The following is a 20,761-nucleotide window of genomic DNA, read 5'->3' as shown; positions in this document are numbered from 1 at the left end:
GTTAACATGTGTGGGGAGCATCAGTTCTCTCACTGCTCTGCCTCTTGCTCCTGGGATGTGCCAGCAACTGGACATGTGGACCCTGCACCCCTGAACAGAGCACATGGACCAACAGGTAGCACATTATTATTACTGTGAAGTTAAGGCAATACTTGTGACATGATGCGGCAATACTTAGAACAGGCAAATGGTGCCTGAAAGTCCAAGGTCCTGCCGGTGCACTCCCACCATAACTTTAGCAGGAGTCCACCAGAAGGGCTGCAATTTATGCCAGGACCCAGATATGCAATGGAGTTCCCAATTGGCCTTTTGAGGATGGAGACTTAGTCCACCCCAAACTTGGCCGTCAATGCAGTACAGGGATAGGTTTGGAGTGGGGCTTTCTTACGTTGGGCTTCCTGCGTCTCTAACTTTCAAAGGGACCCAACGTAAGTTGAGTGACGGTACACCTGGCCAGGTGTAGCTCAGCAACAGCCAGTGGCCCATGTGAGGGTCCAGGCTGGGATCTTAGCCTGGACCCACAAAGAAAATAATAATTCAGAAAAATCTATTTTAAAGCAGGTCCCTTACTAAACTAGCAATTTTTATTCAACATTTATAAAGCACCGTTAACATATAAAAACATTCTATGATGCTTCACAGAGGTGTGAGGAAAACAGGCACCGAGTCAAAGGAGATTTAGGAGGGGGCAAAGTTTTAAGGAAGGCTTTAAAAGGGATCAGGGAGATGGAGAGGTAGAGGGGTTTAGTTGGAGAATTCTAGACAGGTGCACCGATGCAGTAGACGTTACAATGGCTGGGCAAAGGGAGGGAAGGATGGTTGTACAAGAGGCTGATGTCAGAGGAATGGAGTGTTGGAGGAAGTAGTGTAGTTAGAGGAGAATACAGGGAGGTTCAAGGAGTGATTTAATATCAAGGACAATAATTTTAAATGTAAGGTTTTGGGGAACCGGGAGGCAGTGCAGGTCAGCAAGTATTTGGGAGATAGGTGAGCAGGACTTGGTGCAGGTTAGGATATGAGCAGCAGAGATTTAGATGAGCTGCAGTTTATGGGGGGTGGAGGATGGGAGGCAAACAGGACCCCGAGCTGAGCTTTGAACCTCATATCGTTTCCATCACAAAGACCATGTCCAGAGCATCGGCCACCTCTTCACCTACCTCATCTCATCTTCTGTTGAAACCCTCATACATGCTTTCATCACTTCCAGACTTGATTACTCCAAGTGGCCGGAGAGGGAAGTTTGGGATGGGAGCTAAAGTCAATGGCTTAACTTCTCAATGTTTAGCTGGAGGTAGTTAAGACTCATCCAAGACTGGATGTCTGACAAGGAGACTGAAACGAGATAAAGTGTTGAAAAATGTGAAATTTTTTCCATTTTTGATGTTTTTTTTCCTCACCACTCACACTTTACATTTGTTATTTTTAGCTTTTCTGCCTAATTGCCAAGTAATGGAGATGCCGGTGATGGACTGGGGTGGACAAATGTAAGGAATCTTACAACACCAGGTTATAGTCCAACAATTTTATTTTAAAATCACAAGCTTTCAGAAATTATCTCCTTCGTCAGGTGAGCGAGTGAATGAGAGGTTCTCAAATCGCATATCTTATATTAGGCTGGGACACCATCACACCAATCAAAGGTGTCGTTGGTGTTCAGACAGGTTAGCCACGGAAAACAGTAGGTCCCAGTATGCTGAATACACATTGTGTCAAATTACACAGACAGAGAGAAAGAGACCCGAAAGGCAGAGAGAGAGAGAGAATTTCCAGTTGTATTAAAAACAGATAACTTTTTTTCCCTTGCTGGTGGGGTTACGTGTAGCGTGACATGAACCCAAGATCCCGGTTGAGGCCGTCCTCATGGGTGCGGAACTTGGCTATCAATTTCTGCTCGACGATTTTGCGTTGTCGTGTGTCTCGAAGGCCGCCTTGGAGAACGCTTACCCGAAGATCGGTGGCTGAATGTCCTTGACTGCTAACGTGTTCCCCGACTGGGAGGGAACCCTCCTGTCTGGCGATTGTTGCGCGGTGTCCGTTCATCCGTTGTCGCAGTGTCTGCATGGTCTCGCCAATGTACCATGCCCTGGAGCATGGTACATTGGCGAGACCATGCAGACACTGCGACAACGGATGAACGGACACCGCGCAACAATCGCCAGACAGGAGGGTTCCCTCCCAGTCGGGGAACACTTTAGCAGTCAAGGACATTCAGCCACCGATCTTCGGGTAAGCGTTCTCCAAGGCGGCCTTCGAGACACACGACAACGCAAAATCGTCGAGCAGAAATTGATAGCCAAGTTCCGCACCCATGAGGACGGCCTCAACCGGGATCTTGGGTTCATGTCACGCTACACGTAACCCCACCAGCAAGGAAAAAAAAGTTATCTGTTTTTAATACAACTGGAAATTCTCTCTCTCTCTCTCTCTGCCTTTCGGGTCTCTTTCTCTCTGTCTGTGTAATTTGACACAATGTGTATTCAGCACACTGGTACCTACTGTTTTCCGTGGCTAACCTGTCTGAACACCAACGACACCTTTGATTGGTGTGATGGTGTCCCAGCCTAATATAAGATATGCGATTTGAGAACCTCTCATTCACTACTCACCTGACGAAGGAGATAATCTCCGAAAGCTTGTGATTTTAAAATAAAATTGTTGGACTATAACCTGGTGTCGTAAGATTCCTTATAATTGCCAAGTGACACGGACTACCATGACACACTCTCAGTATTGTATTTCCACAGAAGCAGGGTGAAAACTACAGCTCCTATGATGCATCACTTTCTCTCACATGTACAGAATTTATCAACGGGGGCTATTATGTACTCTGCTGTTTTTTTTATTTATGGGTAAAAGTTCTGCTGTGCTACTCCTGGCATGTGCCTGGATGCATAACACAAAATAGTGCACTCCCAGTCTGCAGTTTTTCATTGATTAACTGTAATAGATGCAAAATCGCAGGTTGGGGGTGTGCAATATTGCAATATGCACTCCCTGTGAGCACCAGAATGGCACAGTGGAATTTTTGCTTTTTATTGATCATGTGAAATGGGTTGTCTTAGTGCACTCTACATACTTCAGTTCCACATGAGCACAGTTAAAACTACAACTCCCATGACCCTCTCAGAGGGTCGTGAGTCTGTGGAACTCCCTTCCCCAGAGAGCGGTGGAGGCAGGGTCATTGAATATTTTTAAGGCTGAGTTAGATAGATTCCTGATTAACAAGGGAGTCAAAGGTTATAGTAGGTAGCCGGGAAAGTAGGGTTGAGGTCACAATCAGATCAACCATGATCTTATAAAATGGCAAAGCAGGCTCGAATGGCCTACTCCAGCTCTTAATTCGTATGTTTGTACGTTTATATGATATGTCTCTCACATACACACACATGAAGTTTGACCATAGTACCCAGTCATCCCCAGCATCCAAGAACGAGGTAAAAAATTTAATTCAAGCTCCAGCCTCCAAACATTAGGGCAGACCAATGTGGAGAAATGTTTCTGCAGGCATTTCTAGCATTAAATAAACAATTTATTGCCTAAGTTTTGTTCTTTTTAAACGAGGGGATTTTTATTGGTTTGTTTTGTTTTACATGTTATTTCTAGCTCTATAGCCTATCCTGAGTGAAAAAGGAAAATTCATGTCCAACAACAGGATGAAGAAATGATTTGAGCGATTTGATTGGTCACTTTTGTGATGCATGCTGGTTGGTGAATGATGGCTTTAAAAATAATGGAGAGATATGATTATTTTCTGCTGTTTAATTCTTCCTCATTGGTAATTTGGCTAATTTTGATTAATTCAGATTTAATCAATCAGGTATTTGATTGGTAATTAACAGATAAGTGATTATTTGACACCCCTGAAGCCTCACTTTAGCAGTGATTCCTTTGAAAGGTGTGATGTTACAGACATACACGAAAGATAAAACTTTCAATTATGAGTAAAAAACAATCGTACATGTGATTTCTTTCATGTCTTTACAGGTAAAGCTGTATGATATTGCATTTGGATGCCTCAAGATGCCTGACTTCACAAATTTCTTGGGTAAAACTAGAAAAATAATGGAGGAGTATAAGGTATTTATGCTTTACATTGTAATCTAAGTTTGTTTTGATGTCACGATTCTGAAAATTGCCAAAGAAATCAAATGCGCATAAATGTACAGTCCACGAAACAGGACTGGGATCATAGCGGGGTCATGGTGGCTGGTGTAAGTCCCATCTCAAACCTGTAGAGGTGGGCTCAGGAAAATCCAGCCCTTCATGGCTGTAAAATTATGGGTAGATTTTCCATTTATGTGCTCCCTGCGCATGCCAAAGCTCAAATCGTGACATTGCACACCCCAGGCCCGAGATCTTCTGTCTATTAAAATTAATGGACAGAAAATCACGGACTGGGTATAAGCAGTTTCCCAATGTGCCCTCTGTGCATGGGTCAGGAATTCCAAAGCCATCCTCTTATATTCTTAAGTTAATGGGTGTATGTGACAGAAGGCCACATTTTTAAGCAATTCTTTCAATAAAGTACAACTTTGTAATATTGTTGGGAAATAACAAGTAAACTTTACTTTTCCCCAGTAAGAATGCTACATTTTAAAATGCTGTTGAGATTTTGGAGCCTGGTGTGCCGATGTTTTTAGATGATGACAGTATGGTGGGAAGCTAATTCTGTTGTGGAAAAGGGTGAGTGAAGATCAGGACTTGTAGTAGAGGCTCCCAATGGTGGCAATACATGAACAATATGATACAGGTACCCCAGTACTCTCTGGTCATAGATACATCCTTAGAAAGATGGAATACGCACCAAAGCAGTGAATGTTTTCCGGATACATAACTTGTGAAAGAAGTTTGGAGGTGTAACCAAGCTACTGTAAAATCATAGGTAGAGTTTCTGTTTGCCCAACAGGGAGTGTACCTTCTCTCCCTAGAGAGACGTGCCCTATTTACCTAAGACTAGAGAGCTTCGGTGCAAATTGGCAGAGTCGAAGCTCACATGGGAATCAGTAAGGTGCAGAAACCCAATTTCTGGCTCCTCTATTCCTGGAAAAGGAATGAATTTTTTGGCAATAATCTATTTAAGTTTTATTTAATAAGTTACATATACATTACGACAAATTTTACAAGCTTTACCAACTTTTTCTTACATTACTAACCTAATGTGATGAGACATATATTGACCTAGTCAGCATTTGTGAAATAAAAAGATCCTGTAGTTTCTGAAGACTTCTGTCTTCCTCGATGCACAGTTTTGTCCGTTAACCTTTTTCCCCATTTTTGTATCATTTGTTACTTAAAGGGGCTTCACAAACCCTATCGTAAAAGTATTTTGGATTACATCCATATTAATTCTTAACGCAGATGTACATTATTCAGAAAATAAGAATTATTGGGCTAGAAATTGGATCATGTAGCGCCCGTTGTTTCGGTGCCACGTGGCCTCCCAAGGTGCCAAGATGGCACCTTTGCTGCGCATGCAGCGTGATGCCATCTTGGTAAAGATATTAGCGTGTGTGCAAATACCGAACGCCGGTATTTAAAGTAGGGAGAAAATGCATAAAATCAGTGTGCAACGCTGATTGAAAGAGATAAACACCATTTTGGGACCTATCGCTCAATTCAACGGACAATCTTAACCATGCACACCTGAACATGTCTTAGATGGCCTCGAGGACTCCCCCACCAGCTCTATGTAATGGGACCATGCTGGTGTTGCTGGTAAGTTGCTGGATTATTGCTTCTGGCTGCTGGTGGAAAAATGAAGAGTTTTTTGAAGCGACCTATATTTACTGAGAGTTGCGACAGTACATTTGAGGGTGGTTTGGCAGGTACTGCCTTACGCTTCGGAACAACATTCTTGGCAACCATGGGTGGTCTGCTAGGGCTCCCACTGGGAGCTGAGCATGATTGGGTGCATGCAGAGAGACCACGCATAGCAGGTCAAGCTGCGAGGTGAGGGAGGAAGAGGAGGCACAGGGCACTGAGCAGGAGGCCATATCCAATGAGGGCCTTCCGGGGCCAATTCAACATGAGCGAGGAGCATTGCATCCGGTGGCTGAGGTTCACGAAGGAGGCTGTGACGGAGATCTGTCAACTGGTGCGGCCACAACAGCAGCCTCAGAGCACGGCAAGGACAGCATTGCTTGTGGCCATCAAGGTAACCGCGGCTCAGGATCATTCAAGGCCTCTGCTGGCGACATGTGCAACACCAGTGAGCAGTAGGGTTTGCTCGCATTGCTGGCTTCCCCATGGTGCAGGGTGCCATTGACTGCACACACGTTGCCCTGCGTGCCCCGCATATTAAATCGGTCGTCTTCATCAACCTAATGGGCATCCATTCCCTGAACGTGCAGTTGGTGTGCGACCACACACATCGAATCATGGAGGTCGATGCCCGCTACCCTGGGAGCAGTCATGATGCCTTCGTTATGCGGCAGTCCAACGTGCCAGCTATCTTTCACCCGACTAAGCAAATTAAAGACTGGCTACTGGACGACTCGGGCTATCCAGGCTTGGGCTGATAAGTGGCAAGTAACATTCGTACCAGACAAGTGTCAGGCAATGACCATCTCCAACAAGAGAGGGTCTAACCACCTCCCCTTGACATTCAACGGCATTACCATCGCCGAATCCCCCACCATCAACATCCTGGGGGTCACCATTGACCAGAAACTAAACTGGACCAGCCATATAAATACTGTGGCAATAAGAGCAGGTCAGAGGCTGGGTATTATGTGGCGAGTGACTCAACTCCTGACTCCCCAAAGCCTTTCCACCATCTACAAGGCACAAATCAGGAGTGTGATGGAATACTGTTCACTTGCCTGGATGAGTGCAGCTCCAACAACACTCAAGAAGCTCGACACCATCCAGGACAAAGCAGCCCACTTGATTGGCACGCCATCCACCACCCTAAACATTCACTCCCTTCACCACCGACGCACTGTGGCTACAGTGTGTACCATCCACAGGATGCATTGCAGCAACTCGCCAAGGCTTCTTCGACAGCAGCTCCTAAACCCGCGACCTCTACCACCTAGAAGCACAAGGGCAGCAGGCACATGGGAACAACACCACCTGCACGTTCCCCTCCAAGTCACACTCCAAGCTCCTCAAGGCAGTGTCCTAGGCCCAACCCTCTTCAGCTGCTTCATCAATGACCTTCCCTCCATCATAAGGTCAGAAATGGGGATGTTCGCTGATGATTGCACAGTGTTCAGTTCAATTCGCAATCCCTCAAATAATGAAGCGGTCCTTGCCCGCATGCAGCAATATCTGGATAACATCCAGGCTTGGGCTGACAAGTGGCAAGTAACATTCGTGCCAGACAAGTGCCGGGCAATGACCATCTCCAACAAGAGAGAGTCTAACTACCTCCCCTTGACATTCAATGGCATTACCATCGCCGAATCCCCCACCATCAACATCCTGGGGGTCACCATTGACCAGAAACTTAACTGGACTAGCCATATAAATACTGTGGCTACAAGAGCAGGTCAGAGGCTGGGTATTATGTGGCGAGTGACTCAACTCCTGACTCCCCAAAGCCTTTCCACCATCTACAAGGCACAAATCAGGAGTGTGATGGAATACTGTTCACTTGCCTGGATGAGTGCAGCTCCAACAACACTCAAGAAGCTCGACACCATCCAGGACAAAGCAGCCCACTTGATTGGCACGCCATCCACCACCCTAAACATTCACTCCCTTCACCACCGACGCACTGTGGCTACAGTGTGTACCATCCACAGGATGCATTGCAGCAACTCGCCAAGGCTTCTTCGACAGCAGCTCCTAAACCCGCGACCTCTACCACCTAGAAGCACAAGGGCAGCAGGCACATGGGAACAACACCACCTGCACGTTCCCCTCCAAGTCACACTCCAAGCTCCTCAAGGCAGTGTCCTAGGCCCAACCCTCTTCAGCTGCTTCATCAATGACCTTCCCTCCATCATAAGGTCAGAAATGGGGATGTTCGCTGATGATTGCACAGTGTTCAGTTCAATTCGCAATCCCTCAAATAATGAAGCGGTCCTTGCCCGCATGCAGCAATATCTGGACAACATCCAGGCTTGGGCTGACAAGTGGCAAGTAACATTCGTGCCAGACAAGTGCCGGGCAATGACCATCTCCAACAAGAGAGAGTCTAACTACCTCCCCTTGACATTCAATGGCATTACCATCGCCGAATCCCCCACCATCAACATCCTGGGGGTCACCATTGACCAGAAACTTAACTGGACTAGCCATATAAATACTGTGGCTACAAGAGCAGGTCAGAGGCTGGGTATTCTGTGGCGAGTGACTCACCTCCTGACTCCCAAAAGCCTTTCCACCATCTACAAGGCACAAGTCAGGAGTGTGATGGAATACTCACCACTTGCTTGGATGAGTGCAGCTCCAACAACACTCAAGAAGCTCGACACCATCCAGGACAAAGCAACCCGCTTGATTTGCACCCCATCCACCACCCTAAGCATTCATTCCCTTCACCACCGGCGCACAGTGGCTGCAGTGTGTACCATCCACAGGATGCACTGCAGCAACTCGCCAAGGCTTCTTCGACAGCACCTCCCAAACCTGCGACCTCTACTACCTAGAAGGACAAGAGCAGCAGGCACATGGGAACAATACCACCTGCACGTTCCCCTCCAAGTCACACACCATCCCAACTTGGAAATATATTGCCGTTCCTTCATCGTCACTGGGTCAAAATCCTGGAACTCCCTTCCTAACAGCACTGTGGGAGAACCTTCACCACGTGGACTGCAGCGGTTCAAGAAGGCGGCTTACCACCATTAGGGATGGGCAATAAATGCTGGCCTTGCCAGTGACGCCCACATCCCATGAACGAACAAAAAAAAGGCAGTGGAAGCATTGTTCTAGGAGGCCTATAGTGTACGACTCCATGTTTGGTGTGGCAGCTATCATTGTAGGCCTGCTATGCACGTGTTTGTGGGTTGCTGACCGGAGTCATGAGCCACGCGTGAGGGGATTTTTTTTTTTTATTCGTTCATGGGATGTGGGCCTCGCTGGCGAGGCCGGCATTTGTTGCCCATCCCTAATTGCCCTTGAGAAGGTGATGGTGAGCCGCCTTCTTGAACCGCTGCAGTCCGTGTGGTGAAGGTTCTCCCACAGTGCTGTTAGGAAGGGAGCTCCAGGATTTTGACCCAGCGACGATGAAGGAACGGCGATATATTTCCAAGTCGGGATGGTGTGTGACTTGGAGGGGAACATGCAGGTGGTGTTGTTCCCATGTGCCTGCTGCTCTTGTTCTTCTAGGGGTTTGGGAGGTGATGCCGAAGAAGCCTTGTCAAGTTGCTGCAGTGCATTCTGTGGATGGTACACACTGCAGCCACTGTGCGCCGGTGGTGAAGGGAATGAATGTTTAGGGTGGTGGATGGGGTGCCGATCAAGCGGGCTGCTTTGTCCTGGATGGTGTCGAGCTTCTTGAGTGTTGTTGGAACTGCACTCATCCAAGCAAGTGGTGAGTATTCCATCACACTCCTGACTTGTGTCTTGTAGATGGTGGAAAGGCTTTGGGGAGTCAGGAGGTGCGTCACTCACCGCAGAATACCCAGCCTGGTCCAGTTAAGTTTCTGGTCAATGGATGTTGATGGTGGGGGATTTGGCGATGGTAATGCCATTGAATGTCATGGGGAGGTGGTTAGACTCTCTCTTGTTGAAGATGGTCATTGCCTGGCACTTGTCTGGCGCTTGCCACTTATGAGCCCAAGCCTGGAGGTTGTCCAGGTCTTGTTGTATGCGGGCTCAGACTGCTTCGTTATTTGATGGGTTGCTAATGGAACTGAACACTGTGCAATCATCAGCAAACATCCCCATTTCTGACCTTATGATGGAGGGAAGGTCATTGATGAAGCAGCTGAAGAGGGTTGGGCCTAGGACACTGCCCTGAGGAACTCCTGCAGCAATGCCCTGGGGCTGAGATGATTGGCCTCCAACAACCACTACCATCTTCCTTTGTGCTAGGTATGACTCCAGCCACTGGAGAGTTTGCCCCCTGATTCCCATTGACTTCAATTTTACTAGGGCTCCTTGGTGCCACACTCAGTCAAATGCTGCCTTGGTGTCAAGGGCAGTCACTCTCACCTCACCTCTGGAATTCAGCTCTTTTGTCCATGTTTGGACCAAGGCTGTAATGAGGTCTGGAGCCGAGTGGTCCTGACGGAACCCAAACTGAGCATCGGTGAGCAGGTTATTGGTGAGTAAGTGCCGCTTGATAGCACTGTCGCCGACACCTTCCATCACTTTGCTGATGATTGAGAGTTGACTGATGGGGCGGTAATTGGCCAGATTGGATTTGTCCTTTTTGTGGAGAGCACATACCTGGGCAATTTTCCACATTGTCGGGTAGATGCCAGTGTTGTAGCTGTACGGGAACAGTTTGTCTCGAGGCGCAGCTAGTTCTGGAGCACAAGTCTTCAGCGCTACAGCCGGGATGTTGTCGGGGCCCATAGCCTTTGCTGTATCCAGTGCACTCAGCCATTTCTTGATATCACGTGGAGTGAATCGAATTGGCTGAAGACTGGCTTCTGTGGTGGTGGGGATATCGGGAGGAGGCCAAGATGGATCATCCACTCGGCACTTCTGGCTGAAGATGATTGCAAGCACCTAAGACTTGTATTTTGCACTCACGTGCTGGACTGCGCCATCATTGAGGATGGGGATGTTTAATGAGCCTCCTCCTCCCGTTAGTTGTTTAATTGTCCACCACCATTCACGACTGGATGTGGCAGGACTGTAGAGCTTTGATCTGATCCGTTGGTTGTGGAATCACTTAGCTCTGTCTATAGCATGTTGCTTCCGCTGTTTAGCATGCATGTCGTCCTGAGTTGTAGCTTCACCAGGTTGGCACCTCATTTTTAGGTACGCCTGGTGCTGCTCCTGGCATGCTCTTCTACATTCCTCATTGAACCAGGGTTGATCCCCTGGCTTGTTGGTAATGGTAGAGTGAGGAATATGCCGGGCCACGAGGTTATAGATTGTGCTGGAATACAATTCTGCTGCTGCTGATGGCCCACATCGCCTCATGGATGCCGATTTTTGAGCTGCTGGATCAGTTCTGAATCTATCCCGTTTAGCACGGTGGTAGTGCCACACAACACGTTGGATGGTATCCTCAGTGTGAAGACGGGACTTCGTCTCCACGAGGGCTGTGCGGTGGTCACTCCTACCAATATTATCATGGACAGATACATTTGCGACAGGTAGATTGGTGAGGACGAGGTCAAGTAAGTTTTTCCCTCGTGTTGGTTCGCTCACCACCTACTGCAGGCCCAGTCTGGCAGCTATGTCCTTCAGGACTCGGCCAGCTGGGTCAGTAGTGGTGCTACCGAGCCACTCTTGGTGATGGACATTGAAGCCCCCCACCCAGATACAATCTGTGCCCTTGCTACCCTCAGTGCTTCCTCCAAGTGGTGTTCAACATGGAGGAGGACTGATTCATCAGCTGAGGGAGGGCGGTAGGTGGCAATTAGCAGGAGGTTTCCTTGCCCATGTTTGACCTGATGCCATGAGATTTCATGTGGTCCAGAGTCAATGTTGAGGACTTCCAGGGCCACTCCCTCCTGACTGTATATCACTGTACCGCCACCTCTGGACAGGACGTACCCAGCGATGGTGATGGAAGAGTCTGGGACGTTGGCTGAAATGTATGATTCTGTGAGTATGACTATGTCAGGCTGTTGCTTGACTAGCCTGTGGGACAGCTCTCCCAATTTTGGCACAAGTCCCCAGAAGTTAGTGAGGAGAACTTTGCTGGGTCGACTGGGCTTGGTTTGCCTGGTCTAGTCTGGAGGATCCCTGCAATACTCCGCTGAGCAGGTGGGCAGATTCGTGGTGGTATGCTGCATGCTGCACTACCTCGTCATCATGAGGGAACACCACTTGCCACCGATGATCGGCGAAGACCCCGAGCCAGAGGTGGAGGAGGAGGAGGATGAGGCCGGGGAGGAGGAGGAGGGTGAGGTGCCGGAAGATGAAGTGGAGGAAGATGCAAGGGTGCAACAAGGACCACACGCCTTGTCTGCAAGGGCTCTGCGTGCTCGCCTGATCTGTGCCCGCTATCAATAATGTCAACTGCACCCCCCCAACTCACCAACAGTCCAACAGTCCCCACCTGTCCACTCCCACTTGACCATCAAATCGCCCTCCATCTGATTACACATTGGTTTCACCCTCAGCTCATCGCACAAATAAAAACCACCACCAAATGCAAATTCAGTCACATTTATCAATTAACAAATCAAATTCCGGAAACAGAACAGAATTATTCACCCTTGTGCATTGCCTTAGTGCCCGTTGTTTGTGTGCCGTTACCTATCCTAGTGCTCCTACGATGTGCATCCCCGGTTGCTGGAGTATGTGTAGTGGAAGGCTGCTGACCTTCAATTGAGGAGCGTGCAGATGGCCTTGGAGTACGACCTCAAGCAGCTCTGTGATGGGAGGGCCCAGCTTCAGACTGCACCATATCAGCATGGGCTGCAGCAGTCTGGCCTGGTTGGCTGATAGAAAACAACAAGAGCACTGGTGGATTGACAGGGGTAGGAGCAGGAATGCTGTCGTCCTGAGAGAGGACAGCAGGTCCGACTGCCATGGCGCCACTGCCAGAGATGGAGCAGCGCCTCGTCTATCCTGGTGATCAGCTGGGGAACGGATTGCTGAAGTACTGTGACACCCTGGAAGTCCCGTTCCACAGTGGTCCCCAGAGCCACAAGAACAGCTGTCTGAGCTTCAATTGCAGCAGTCTGAGCTGCAACCGTTGATGACATCGGTCTGCGTTGCAATGGAAGCCACGACATCGACCATCAGACGCTGCTCCATGGTGGTTTCCACAGGTGTGCTGATGGAGGTGACCACCCGTTCCATGAATGAAAGGATGGGCTCCAAGCTCTGCGCAAAGCCCTGTGCCAAGTTGGAGCTCGACTCCTCCATGCCCCTTCTCATTGTGCACAGACTTTCCAGTACCCCAAGCATTTGGTGGTGTACGCCCATCAGCCGTCGTCTGTAGCCTGGCCCATCGAAGTCCTCATCTGACTCTTCTGCAGCAGAACTAGTGAGCGACCTTGCCCTCCAGCGTGCTGGCACCCGTGGTATCCGTTCCCCCCACCCCGGCTCCTGTTCACTTGTGCCCAGTGTCTCACCACATGCAGATCCCCCCTCTAACCTCGGCTCTAAAGGACGCGCAGTGTCAGTCTCTGAGCTGGTGGATACGTGTGTCCGATCGAGTGATGATGCGCCTTCAATGTCCTCCTCCTTCTCCTCTTCCTCCTCCTCCTCATCGGATGGTGCTGCCACGTGTTGTTGGGTATCTGCAATGACAAAGAAAAACAGGTTGAATTGTGGAACGGGAAGAGGAGCAAGTACGACGCAGGCCGACAGCATTTTCAGCACATGAGTCAGAAAAGATTATGGGAGGAGGGAGATGTGGGAAATGAGAAGGGGCGTTAGATATGCAGAATCCACCTTCATCGGGACCTCCAGCGAGGCATTTGGTCACGGCTGCAGCGACGGCCCGGCCAATGATCTGAAGCACTGTCTCCTCCAAGGGGGTGAGGACGTGTAGGCGTGCCTGTCCACCCTCAGGTCTCTCCTGCTGCCGGCTGTTTTGCGCCACCTTCTCCTGCAAGACAGAGGGCAGTGTGTCATTGAGTATCCTGCAAGGTGTCTGGTTGATGTGCCTGTCGTGGTCGAATATCTGCCAGAGTGTGTGACCTGTGAGTGGTGGTTGTGTGGCCTGCAAGTGTGATACTATGTGCGGGTGAGATGCAGCCTGCCAAGTGCAGCATGCGTATGGATGAGCAGTGTTTGTTGGTGGGTGGGTGACGGGGAATGTGATGCCTGGAGCAGTGGTGCAGTTGGTTGGATGTGCCACTTGACACTTACATTCACTCACCTTGACCACTCGTGTCAAATTGTTGAACGTCTTTCGGCACTGCACCCATGTGAGTGCTGCAATGCTCCTGGCGTTGACTTCCTGGACCACAGCCTCCCAATGCCTGTGGAGCTGGAGTCTTGAGGGTCTCCTGCCACCCTGCGGGTACATGTTGGCCTTCCTTTCTTCCACCCCCTTCACTAGGGCCTCCAGTGCTTCATCGGAGAAGTGTGGAGCCTGCTCTCACGCCGGTCCTGCCATCCTTCCGGCCGTTCAACAATTTGACACGAGTGGTCAAGGTGAGTGAATGTAAGTGTCAAGTGGCACATCCAACCAACTGCACCACTGCTCCAAATCTTTCCCTCCTCCGAGTGGACTGTGCATGTCCCATTTAAAATGTGCACCTGCACCTTTAAGAGGTGCATGCTGCCGATGACGTTACATAGTTACATCGTTACACAGAGTCTACAGCACAGAAACAGGCCATTCGGCCCAACTTGTCTAAGCCGGCGTTTATGCTCCATGAAAGCCTCCTCCCACCCCTCTTCATCTGACCCAATCAGTGTATCCTTCTATTCCTTTATGCCTCATGTGCTTATTTAGCTTCCCCTTAAATGCATCTATGCTATTTGCCTCAACTACTCCTTGTGGTAGCATGTTCCACATTCTTACCACTCTGGGTAAAAAAGTTTCTCCTGAATTCCCTATTGGATTTATTAGTGACTATCTTATATTATGACCTTGAGTTTTGGACAACCCACATGTGGAAACATTTTCTCTACGACAATCCTATCAAACCCTTTCATTATCTTAAAGACCTTTATCAGTTCACCCCTGAGCCTTCTCTTTTCTAGTCTGTTCAGCCTTTCCTGTTAAGTATACCCTCTCAGTTCTGGTATCATCCTTGTGAATCTTTATTGCACCTTCTCCCGATGCCTCTATATCCTTTTTATAACAAGTCGTGCGCTGAGCACGCCCCATTTCTGGCTTCCTTATTCTCCGTGCAAACTCTCAGCAGCACGGGTAGCACTGGCTGCACAGAGCTATCATCGTAAGTAGCAGGCAGCTCGAAATTCACGCCATAGGGGCCATCGGGCGGGGGTTAATAGCAGATCGTGCTACCCACGCCCGATAATAGGCCTTATCGAATTTTTTTTTTTCCCCCACTGTGTTTGATAACACTTTTAGCTATAAGAAACAGACATATAAGGGCAAATTCAGCAATCCTGTGCACCCAGCATAGAGTCTCACTACATGGGAGTGCAAATGGGGCTACAAAACTGTGATGCTGATTCTCCCAAAATTTTGGCCCTAACCAGTGAAGCATTGTGCTGGGATAAACCCTGTAGTTCGATAATAAAAACAGAAAATGCTGGAAATACACAGAAGCACCGTCAGAATCTGCAAGAAGAAATGCTGGCACTTTTCACCTCTTTTAGCTTTGTGAAAAAAATCTGTTTACAGGCTATTACTAGATTACAACCGTGACTACACTTTAAAAGTACTTTATTGGTTGTGAAGCACTTTCATATATCTTGAGGATATGAAAGATGTTTTATAAACACAGATTCTTTCTTATTAAACCCATTATGTGGCTCTTCATAATAACAGTTGGCATATTTATACTCTGATCGTTACACATGATTTTTCCCACCTCTTTGTTTGGCCAGATCTATAAAAGGGCTCTCCTAGCTGTTGCTGAGTAAAGCCTCTGAGCCATACAACCCAAGAAGGTGTCTGATTCCACCTCTGGTCTGTGTTAATTCAGTGACAGCAGCAGTAGTAGCATTATAATTCTCTGTGGTGGCTCTGGGTTAGTAAGAAGAAATTGTCCAAGGTTTTCCCACTCCTGATTGATATGCAGTGTCCGCTATTGGAAGTATTGTACACGTGTGGACACTGGGTGCAGACAAGATTGAGCCGCGTTTTGTTGTCCTCCACAAATAGATAACCTACAAACGCTCACTGTCAAAGCTCACAAATGGATAGTGGCCACTACTTGAGCTTGAGCAATGTACTCGAAGGTGACCCGTGACCATGGAATAGCACCACAGTGAGAGTCAATATCAAGTCAAGAAAGGAAAGGATCAAAGAAACAGTTCCTCCTGTCTTCCTGTATCAGTTCCAACATATTAACATCAGAAAAGAAGAGCAAGAAAAGACCATGAGGTCCATCATGCCTGTCCCAACCAGTTGACTGTGCAACCTTGCACACTGTCCACATACCACCTAGCAACACTTTGCAGTAACAGGAAAATCTGCTCCATCTATTTTCCAATATTGATGGAGCTGTGTGTATTCTAGTCATTTCTGTTTTTATTTCAGCAGTCACAGTTTTTTTTAACCATTGTCACATAATTTTACAGAAGCTGTTCAAGATCTTTTTGCCCACAGGAATGTGCCATTAATGATCTTAGCAAATTTCTTGCCATAAATCTTGAAAAAGACACTGACAAAATGCAAAGCCTTGTTCGCCTGGCAGCGGAAAGGGAATTGGATGGAGCCATTGGCTGGTAAGTGCATTCAAAGACAGAATTTTTTTAACGTCTGTAACTCTCGATGAATTGCATATTAAAGGAGTTTAAGTGCAATTTATTTTCTCTTTGATGGTGAAATTACCACTCTTTAAGGTATTTCCTGCTCACCCTCTTTCTCTCTATTCCACATACTGGGATAGATTTTTATCTTTACTGCCTGGGCGTAAATCATCACCTGGGCGGAGCACGCAGGGAAATATAGGATGGGGTGGAATGTACGCCCATAACACAGCCTGCCTGAATTTCCTCCCATTTCAACTATTTGGCTACTTGCTTGCCAGGGTCAACTGATAAAGGTGGAACAAATCAAAAGCAAAATACTGCAGATGCTGGAAATCTGAAATAAAAACAGAAAATGTTGGAGAAGCTCAGGGAGTCAGGCAGCATCTGTGGAGAAAGAAACAGAGTTAACGTTTCAGGTCGAAGACATTTCGTCAGAACTTCCGTCCAGCTTCTCCAACATTTTCTGTTTTTATGATAAAGGTGGAAATGCTTTTTTAAGAGGACAATTCCTGGATTCAAACTTTTGCTTGCTACTCTTTCATTTCAGCACCAATTTGTCCACCGTACAGTTACTGACCTGGCCTTCACCTGCCTCTGCAAAAATCTCTGGAGTCCAAATTTAATTTTCACCTAAACCCACTGCAAAGGCAGCAACATGGGTTTCCCCATTGGAGGCCCCTTGTTTATGACAGTAAGAGGAAGAGAAGAAATGCAACAAATTAAGGCATGTTAGATGTCAGAGGAGGGAAATGAAACAATCCAGCCACTACTCAGCAGCTAGAGTGTACTGACCCTGGTGCTCCCACCAAGAACTCATCCAGGAGCTGTGCATGAAAAGACTACTCTTCAGTAAGGAAGCCTTAGGTGATCTCTAGTCCACCTCCACTGTTCAAACTGCTCTCCCAAAGACTGTTACAGCCACCTCAGCCCTGAATTCTTTTGCACTGGATCTTTCCAGGATGGTACAGGGGAATTCATGGACATAATTCAGTGTTCACTGCCAACCTGCATGCAACAGGTGACTGATGCCTTGTTTGACAAGGTAGGCCAGTTTCACAATGTCTTCCTGGCAGAAAAATGTACAGAAACTTACAACACCAGGTTATAGTCCAACAATTTTATTTGAAAATCACAAGCTTTCGGAGGCTTTCTCCTTTGTCAGGTGAATGTGGAAATCCTTGAACTTTCAAGGATTTCCACATTCACCTGACGAAGGAGAAAGCCTCCAAAAGCTTGTGATTTTCAAATAAAATTGTTGGACTATAACCTGGTGTTGTAAGATTCTGTACGTTTGTCAACCCCAGTCCATCACCGGCATCTCCACATCATGGCAGAAAAATGGCAGGGCTATAAACTTTTACAGAGTGCCTGGTTTTCCCAAGGTGCAAGGAGTTACAGATGGTACACATGTAAACCTTCCAGGCCCCATCTTTCAATTCATTAAATTATGTAAACAGAAATGGGTCGCATTCTCTGAATGTGCACCTCTTTTGTAACAAACAGCACAGCATCCTGCATGTGACTGCTTGGTTTGCTGGCAGCAGCTGATGCCTTTGTGTTACAGCAGTCTACCCTATCAGCACTCTTTCATCCAGATAGGCAAGTATCTCAGTGCCTGCTGGGCAACAAGGCCTGCCTCTCATCACCTTGATTTGTGAAACCTGTGCAGATGCCTTCTACACCTGCTAAGCTACATTACAGTGAAGTCAATCATGTCACCCACGTGGTCATTGAGCACACCAATGTAAAACTCAAGGGTCGCATCCAGTGCCTGGAACATTCAGCGGGGGTTCTGCAGAATACTGAAAAGAGACTCTCATGCACAGGCATGTCATGCAGCATCCTACTTAATCTTAACTTGTAGAAAGGCCTGACCATCACTGCCTGTGAGGGGGAAGGTGAGCTAGGTACAACCAAACATTATGCAGAGCAGCAGCAATGCGAAGAGGAGGCAGACAATATCCCTAACTGGCTGCAAAAGCAATCCACACCCAGATTACTATGAAGACCTTTTCTGCTGATTAACTACTGCAGACCGCCTAAGTAGACCAAATGTGTGGATCCACTCCTCTGCCTTTGCCGAGGTGCCCCATCCTGGAGCACTCTCTTGGATTGTTCCAAATTCAGCCAGCTGACACAGATGCTGTCAGACATAATTAGTAAAGGACATTCCTCAAATGTTTATCAGCATTATATCTGTTGTGGGCGCTTATTCCATCCTAATGGCCTGATTTCCGTTGGTGCCCCGCATAATCTGATGCTTCTTCCAGCTGCTTTCTGAGGACCAGGTTGAAAGAGGTGACTGACTACAAACTAGACGCTGAGATGGCCCTCAACTCAGACACCTGAGTCCTGGGAAGGGCCTACCGCAGGTTGCGATTCTATTGCTGCTGCCTAGGCAAACTGACTCCGCCTCCTGAGTGCCGTGTGCGGGTATCTGAGCAGGCTGGCCGGAGTGGTCCAGTGTGCTGCCACCTGAGAGCCAGCAGCATCATGTGAGCAGACTCCAGCCATGCCACAGATATCGGGCCTTGTTTCTGGCTGCTCAATGATCAGATGCAGGGCTGAATTAATGGTTCCAGTAACATCCTGGAAGTCCTCAGATATGCTACCCTGGGTCCTGGCCTCATGGGGTGGTGGCCAGAAGACACTGTTCTCCAATCTGTCTCTAAGACCTCAAGGCCAACTGTCTTTGCATCCATGGAGAACACACTCACTGATCTTTGGCCCTTTATGTTGGGGGAAGGAACAGCTACAGATGTGTAAGGAGCTGCCACACACTCAAGGGTACTGTAGTGCTAATAAGGTTCCCTTATGGTGCAGTTCAGGATGGCAGTGGACTCTACCTTTACCCTGTTACATGCTGGCAGATCGTTCTCAGTGCCTCCACGTTTGTGTGATGCCTGTGCATGAGAGTCTCTTTTCAGTATTCTGCAGAACCCCGCTGAATGTTCCAGGCACTGGATGCGACCCTTGAGTTTTACATTGGTGTGCTCAATGACCACGTGGGTGACATGATTGACTTCACTGTAATGTAGCTTAGCAGGTGTAGAAGGCATCTGCACAGGTTTCACAAATCAAGGTGATGAGAGGCAGGCCTTGTTGCCCAGCAGGCACTGAGATACTTGAGATATAGCTCTGAGCCACGGCTGACACCGTGAAGCATCCTTCTTTTCAAAGCAGGACCCCAGAGATCCAAGTCCTCAGGCCTATCAGCCAAGGGGGCTGACATCTCCTGAGCCTTGTGAATGCTGGGACAATTGAAATTTTCAAGGAGATCGATAGATTTTTGTTGGGTAAGGGTAGCAAGGGATATTGAACAAAGGCAGGTAAATGGAGATGAGGTACATATATGTTCCATTCAGCAACATCAGGTTCTTCTTCCCTTCCTTGCTCCTTTGGCTCCCTTATGCTCTTTGCTTCTCCCATTGCAGTCCCCTCATTCCTACTATCTGTATCCCCCAGGTGCATCTATCTGGACTGGTGAGTGGGAAAAGATGAATGATGGCATGGGTCAGATTATTGGGAGGTGGGTGGGGGGGGCGCGGAGAGGAGTTTTCCTCAAGCCAGTGACTTGGAACATCTTCCTCCTCCTGCTCTATTGCTTCTTGCTGTGTTTCACCTGGAGAAGGAGAGGAAGAGGTTGAAATGGTTGGCAGAAAAGCAAAGATTTTGTGAGTTGCCGAAGAAGGGATAACAAGAGCTTGCTTGCAGGAAAATTGCCTGTGCAACTACAGCAGGAGAAGCAAAAACAACACATTATCCAAGTAATTCTCCAGCTGGCAGAGGCCCTCTAATTTCTCTATCATTGACAGCTTCTCTGTCTGCCTCCCCAGGAGTTTCATCACCTCTTTCTGAAAGGCCTAAGGTTAGAGGACCACCCCTTTTGTCCTGACCCTCAAGGCCATTACATGTTGTCGTCTCCTGAAAGAAGATGCAGAAGCATTTATATAACATTTTTAATGTCCTCAAGATATCCAAAGCGTTTTACAGCCAATAAATTACTTTTGAAGTGTAGTCACTGTTGTAACGTATAAAATGCAGCAGACAATTTGCGCACATCAGGGTCCCAGAATCAGCAATGAGATAAATGACGAGATAATCTGTTTTAGCGATGTTGGTAGGCCTGAGATTGGAATAAAAGGATAGACAATACATTGGTGTCAATTTTAAGGGGATGGTTTGGGGTGGGGGGAGTGTGTGGTGGGAGGGAAACCCCCTCGCGCAGAGCTCGATGTGAGGCCTGAGCCATTTCAACTCCCGGGCCTCATTTGAATAAATCAGGACAATCTCCCACCTGAAAACGGTGGGTGTGATGTCAGGGCCGGTA

General features: G+C 47.8%; 1 protein-coding gene across 2 annotated transcripts in view; it reads left to right on the top strand.

Moving 5' to 3' along the window:
• Positions 1-20,761, top strand: part of LOC137324733 (uncharacterized) — a 134,635-nt gene that overhangs the window by 89,109 nt on the left and 24,765 nt on the right. For both annotated transcript variants that reach the window (XM_067989398.1, XM_067989390.1), the window contains 2 exons: positions 3,985-4,077; positions 16,286-16,404. In XM_067989398.1, the coding sequence (XP_067845499.1) occupies positions 3,985-4,077; positions 16,286-16,404 (212 nt within the window). The remainder of the gene's footprint in view (positions 1-3,984; positions 4,078-16,285; positions 16,405-20,761) is intronic.

This window comes from Heptranchias perlo, chromosome 1 (assembly GCF_035084215.1).
Source record: "Heptranchias perlo isolate sHepPer1 chromosome 1, sHepPer1.hap1, whole genome shotgun sequence".
Classification (NCBI taxonomy): Eukaryota; Metazoa; Chordata; class Chondrichthyes; order Hexanchiformes; family Hexanchidae; genus Heptranchias; species Heptranchias perlo.
Note: the sequence above shows the minus strand (reverse complement) of the source record. Positions and strands in the feature narration are given on the sequence as shown.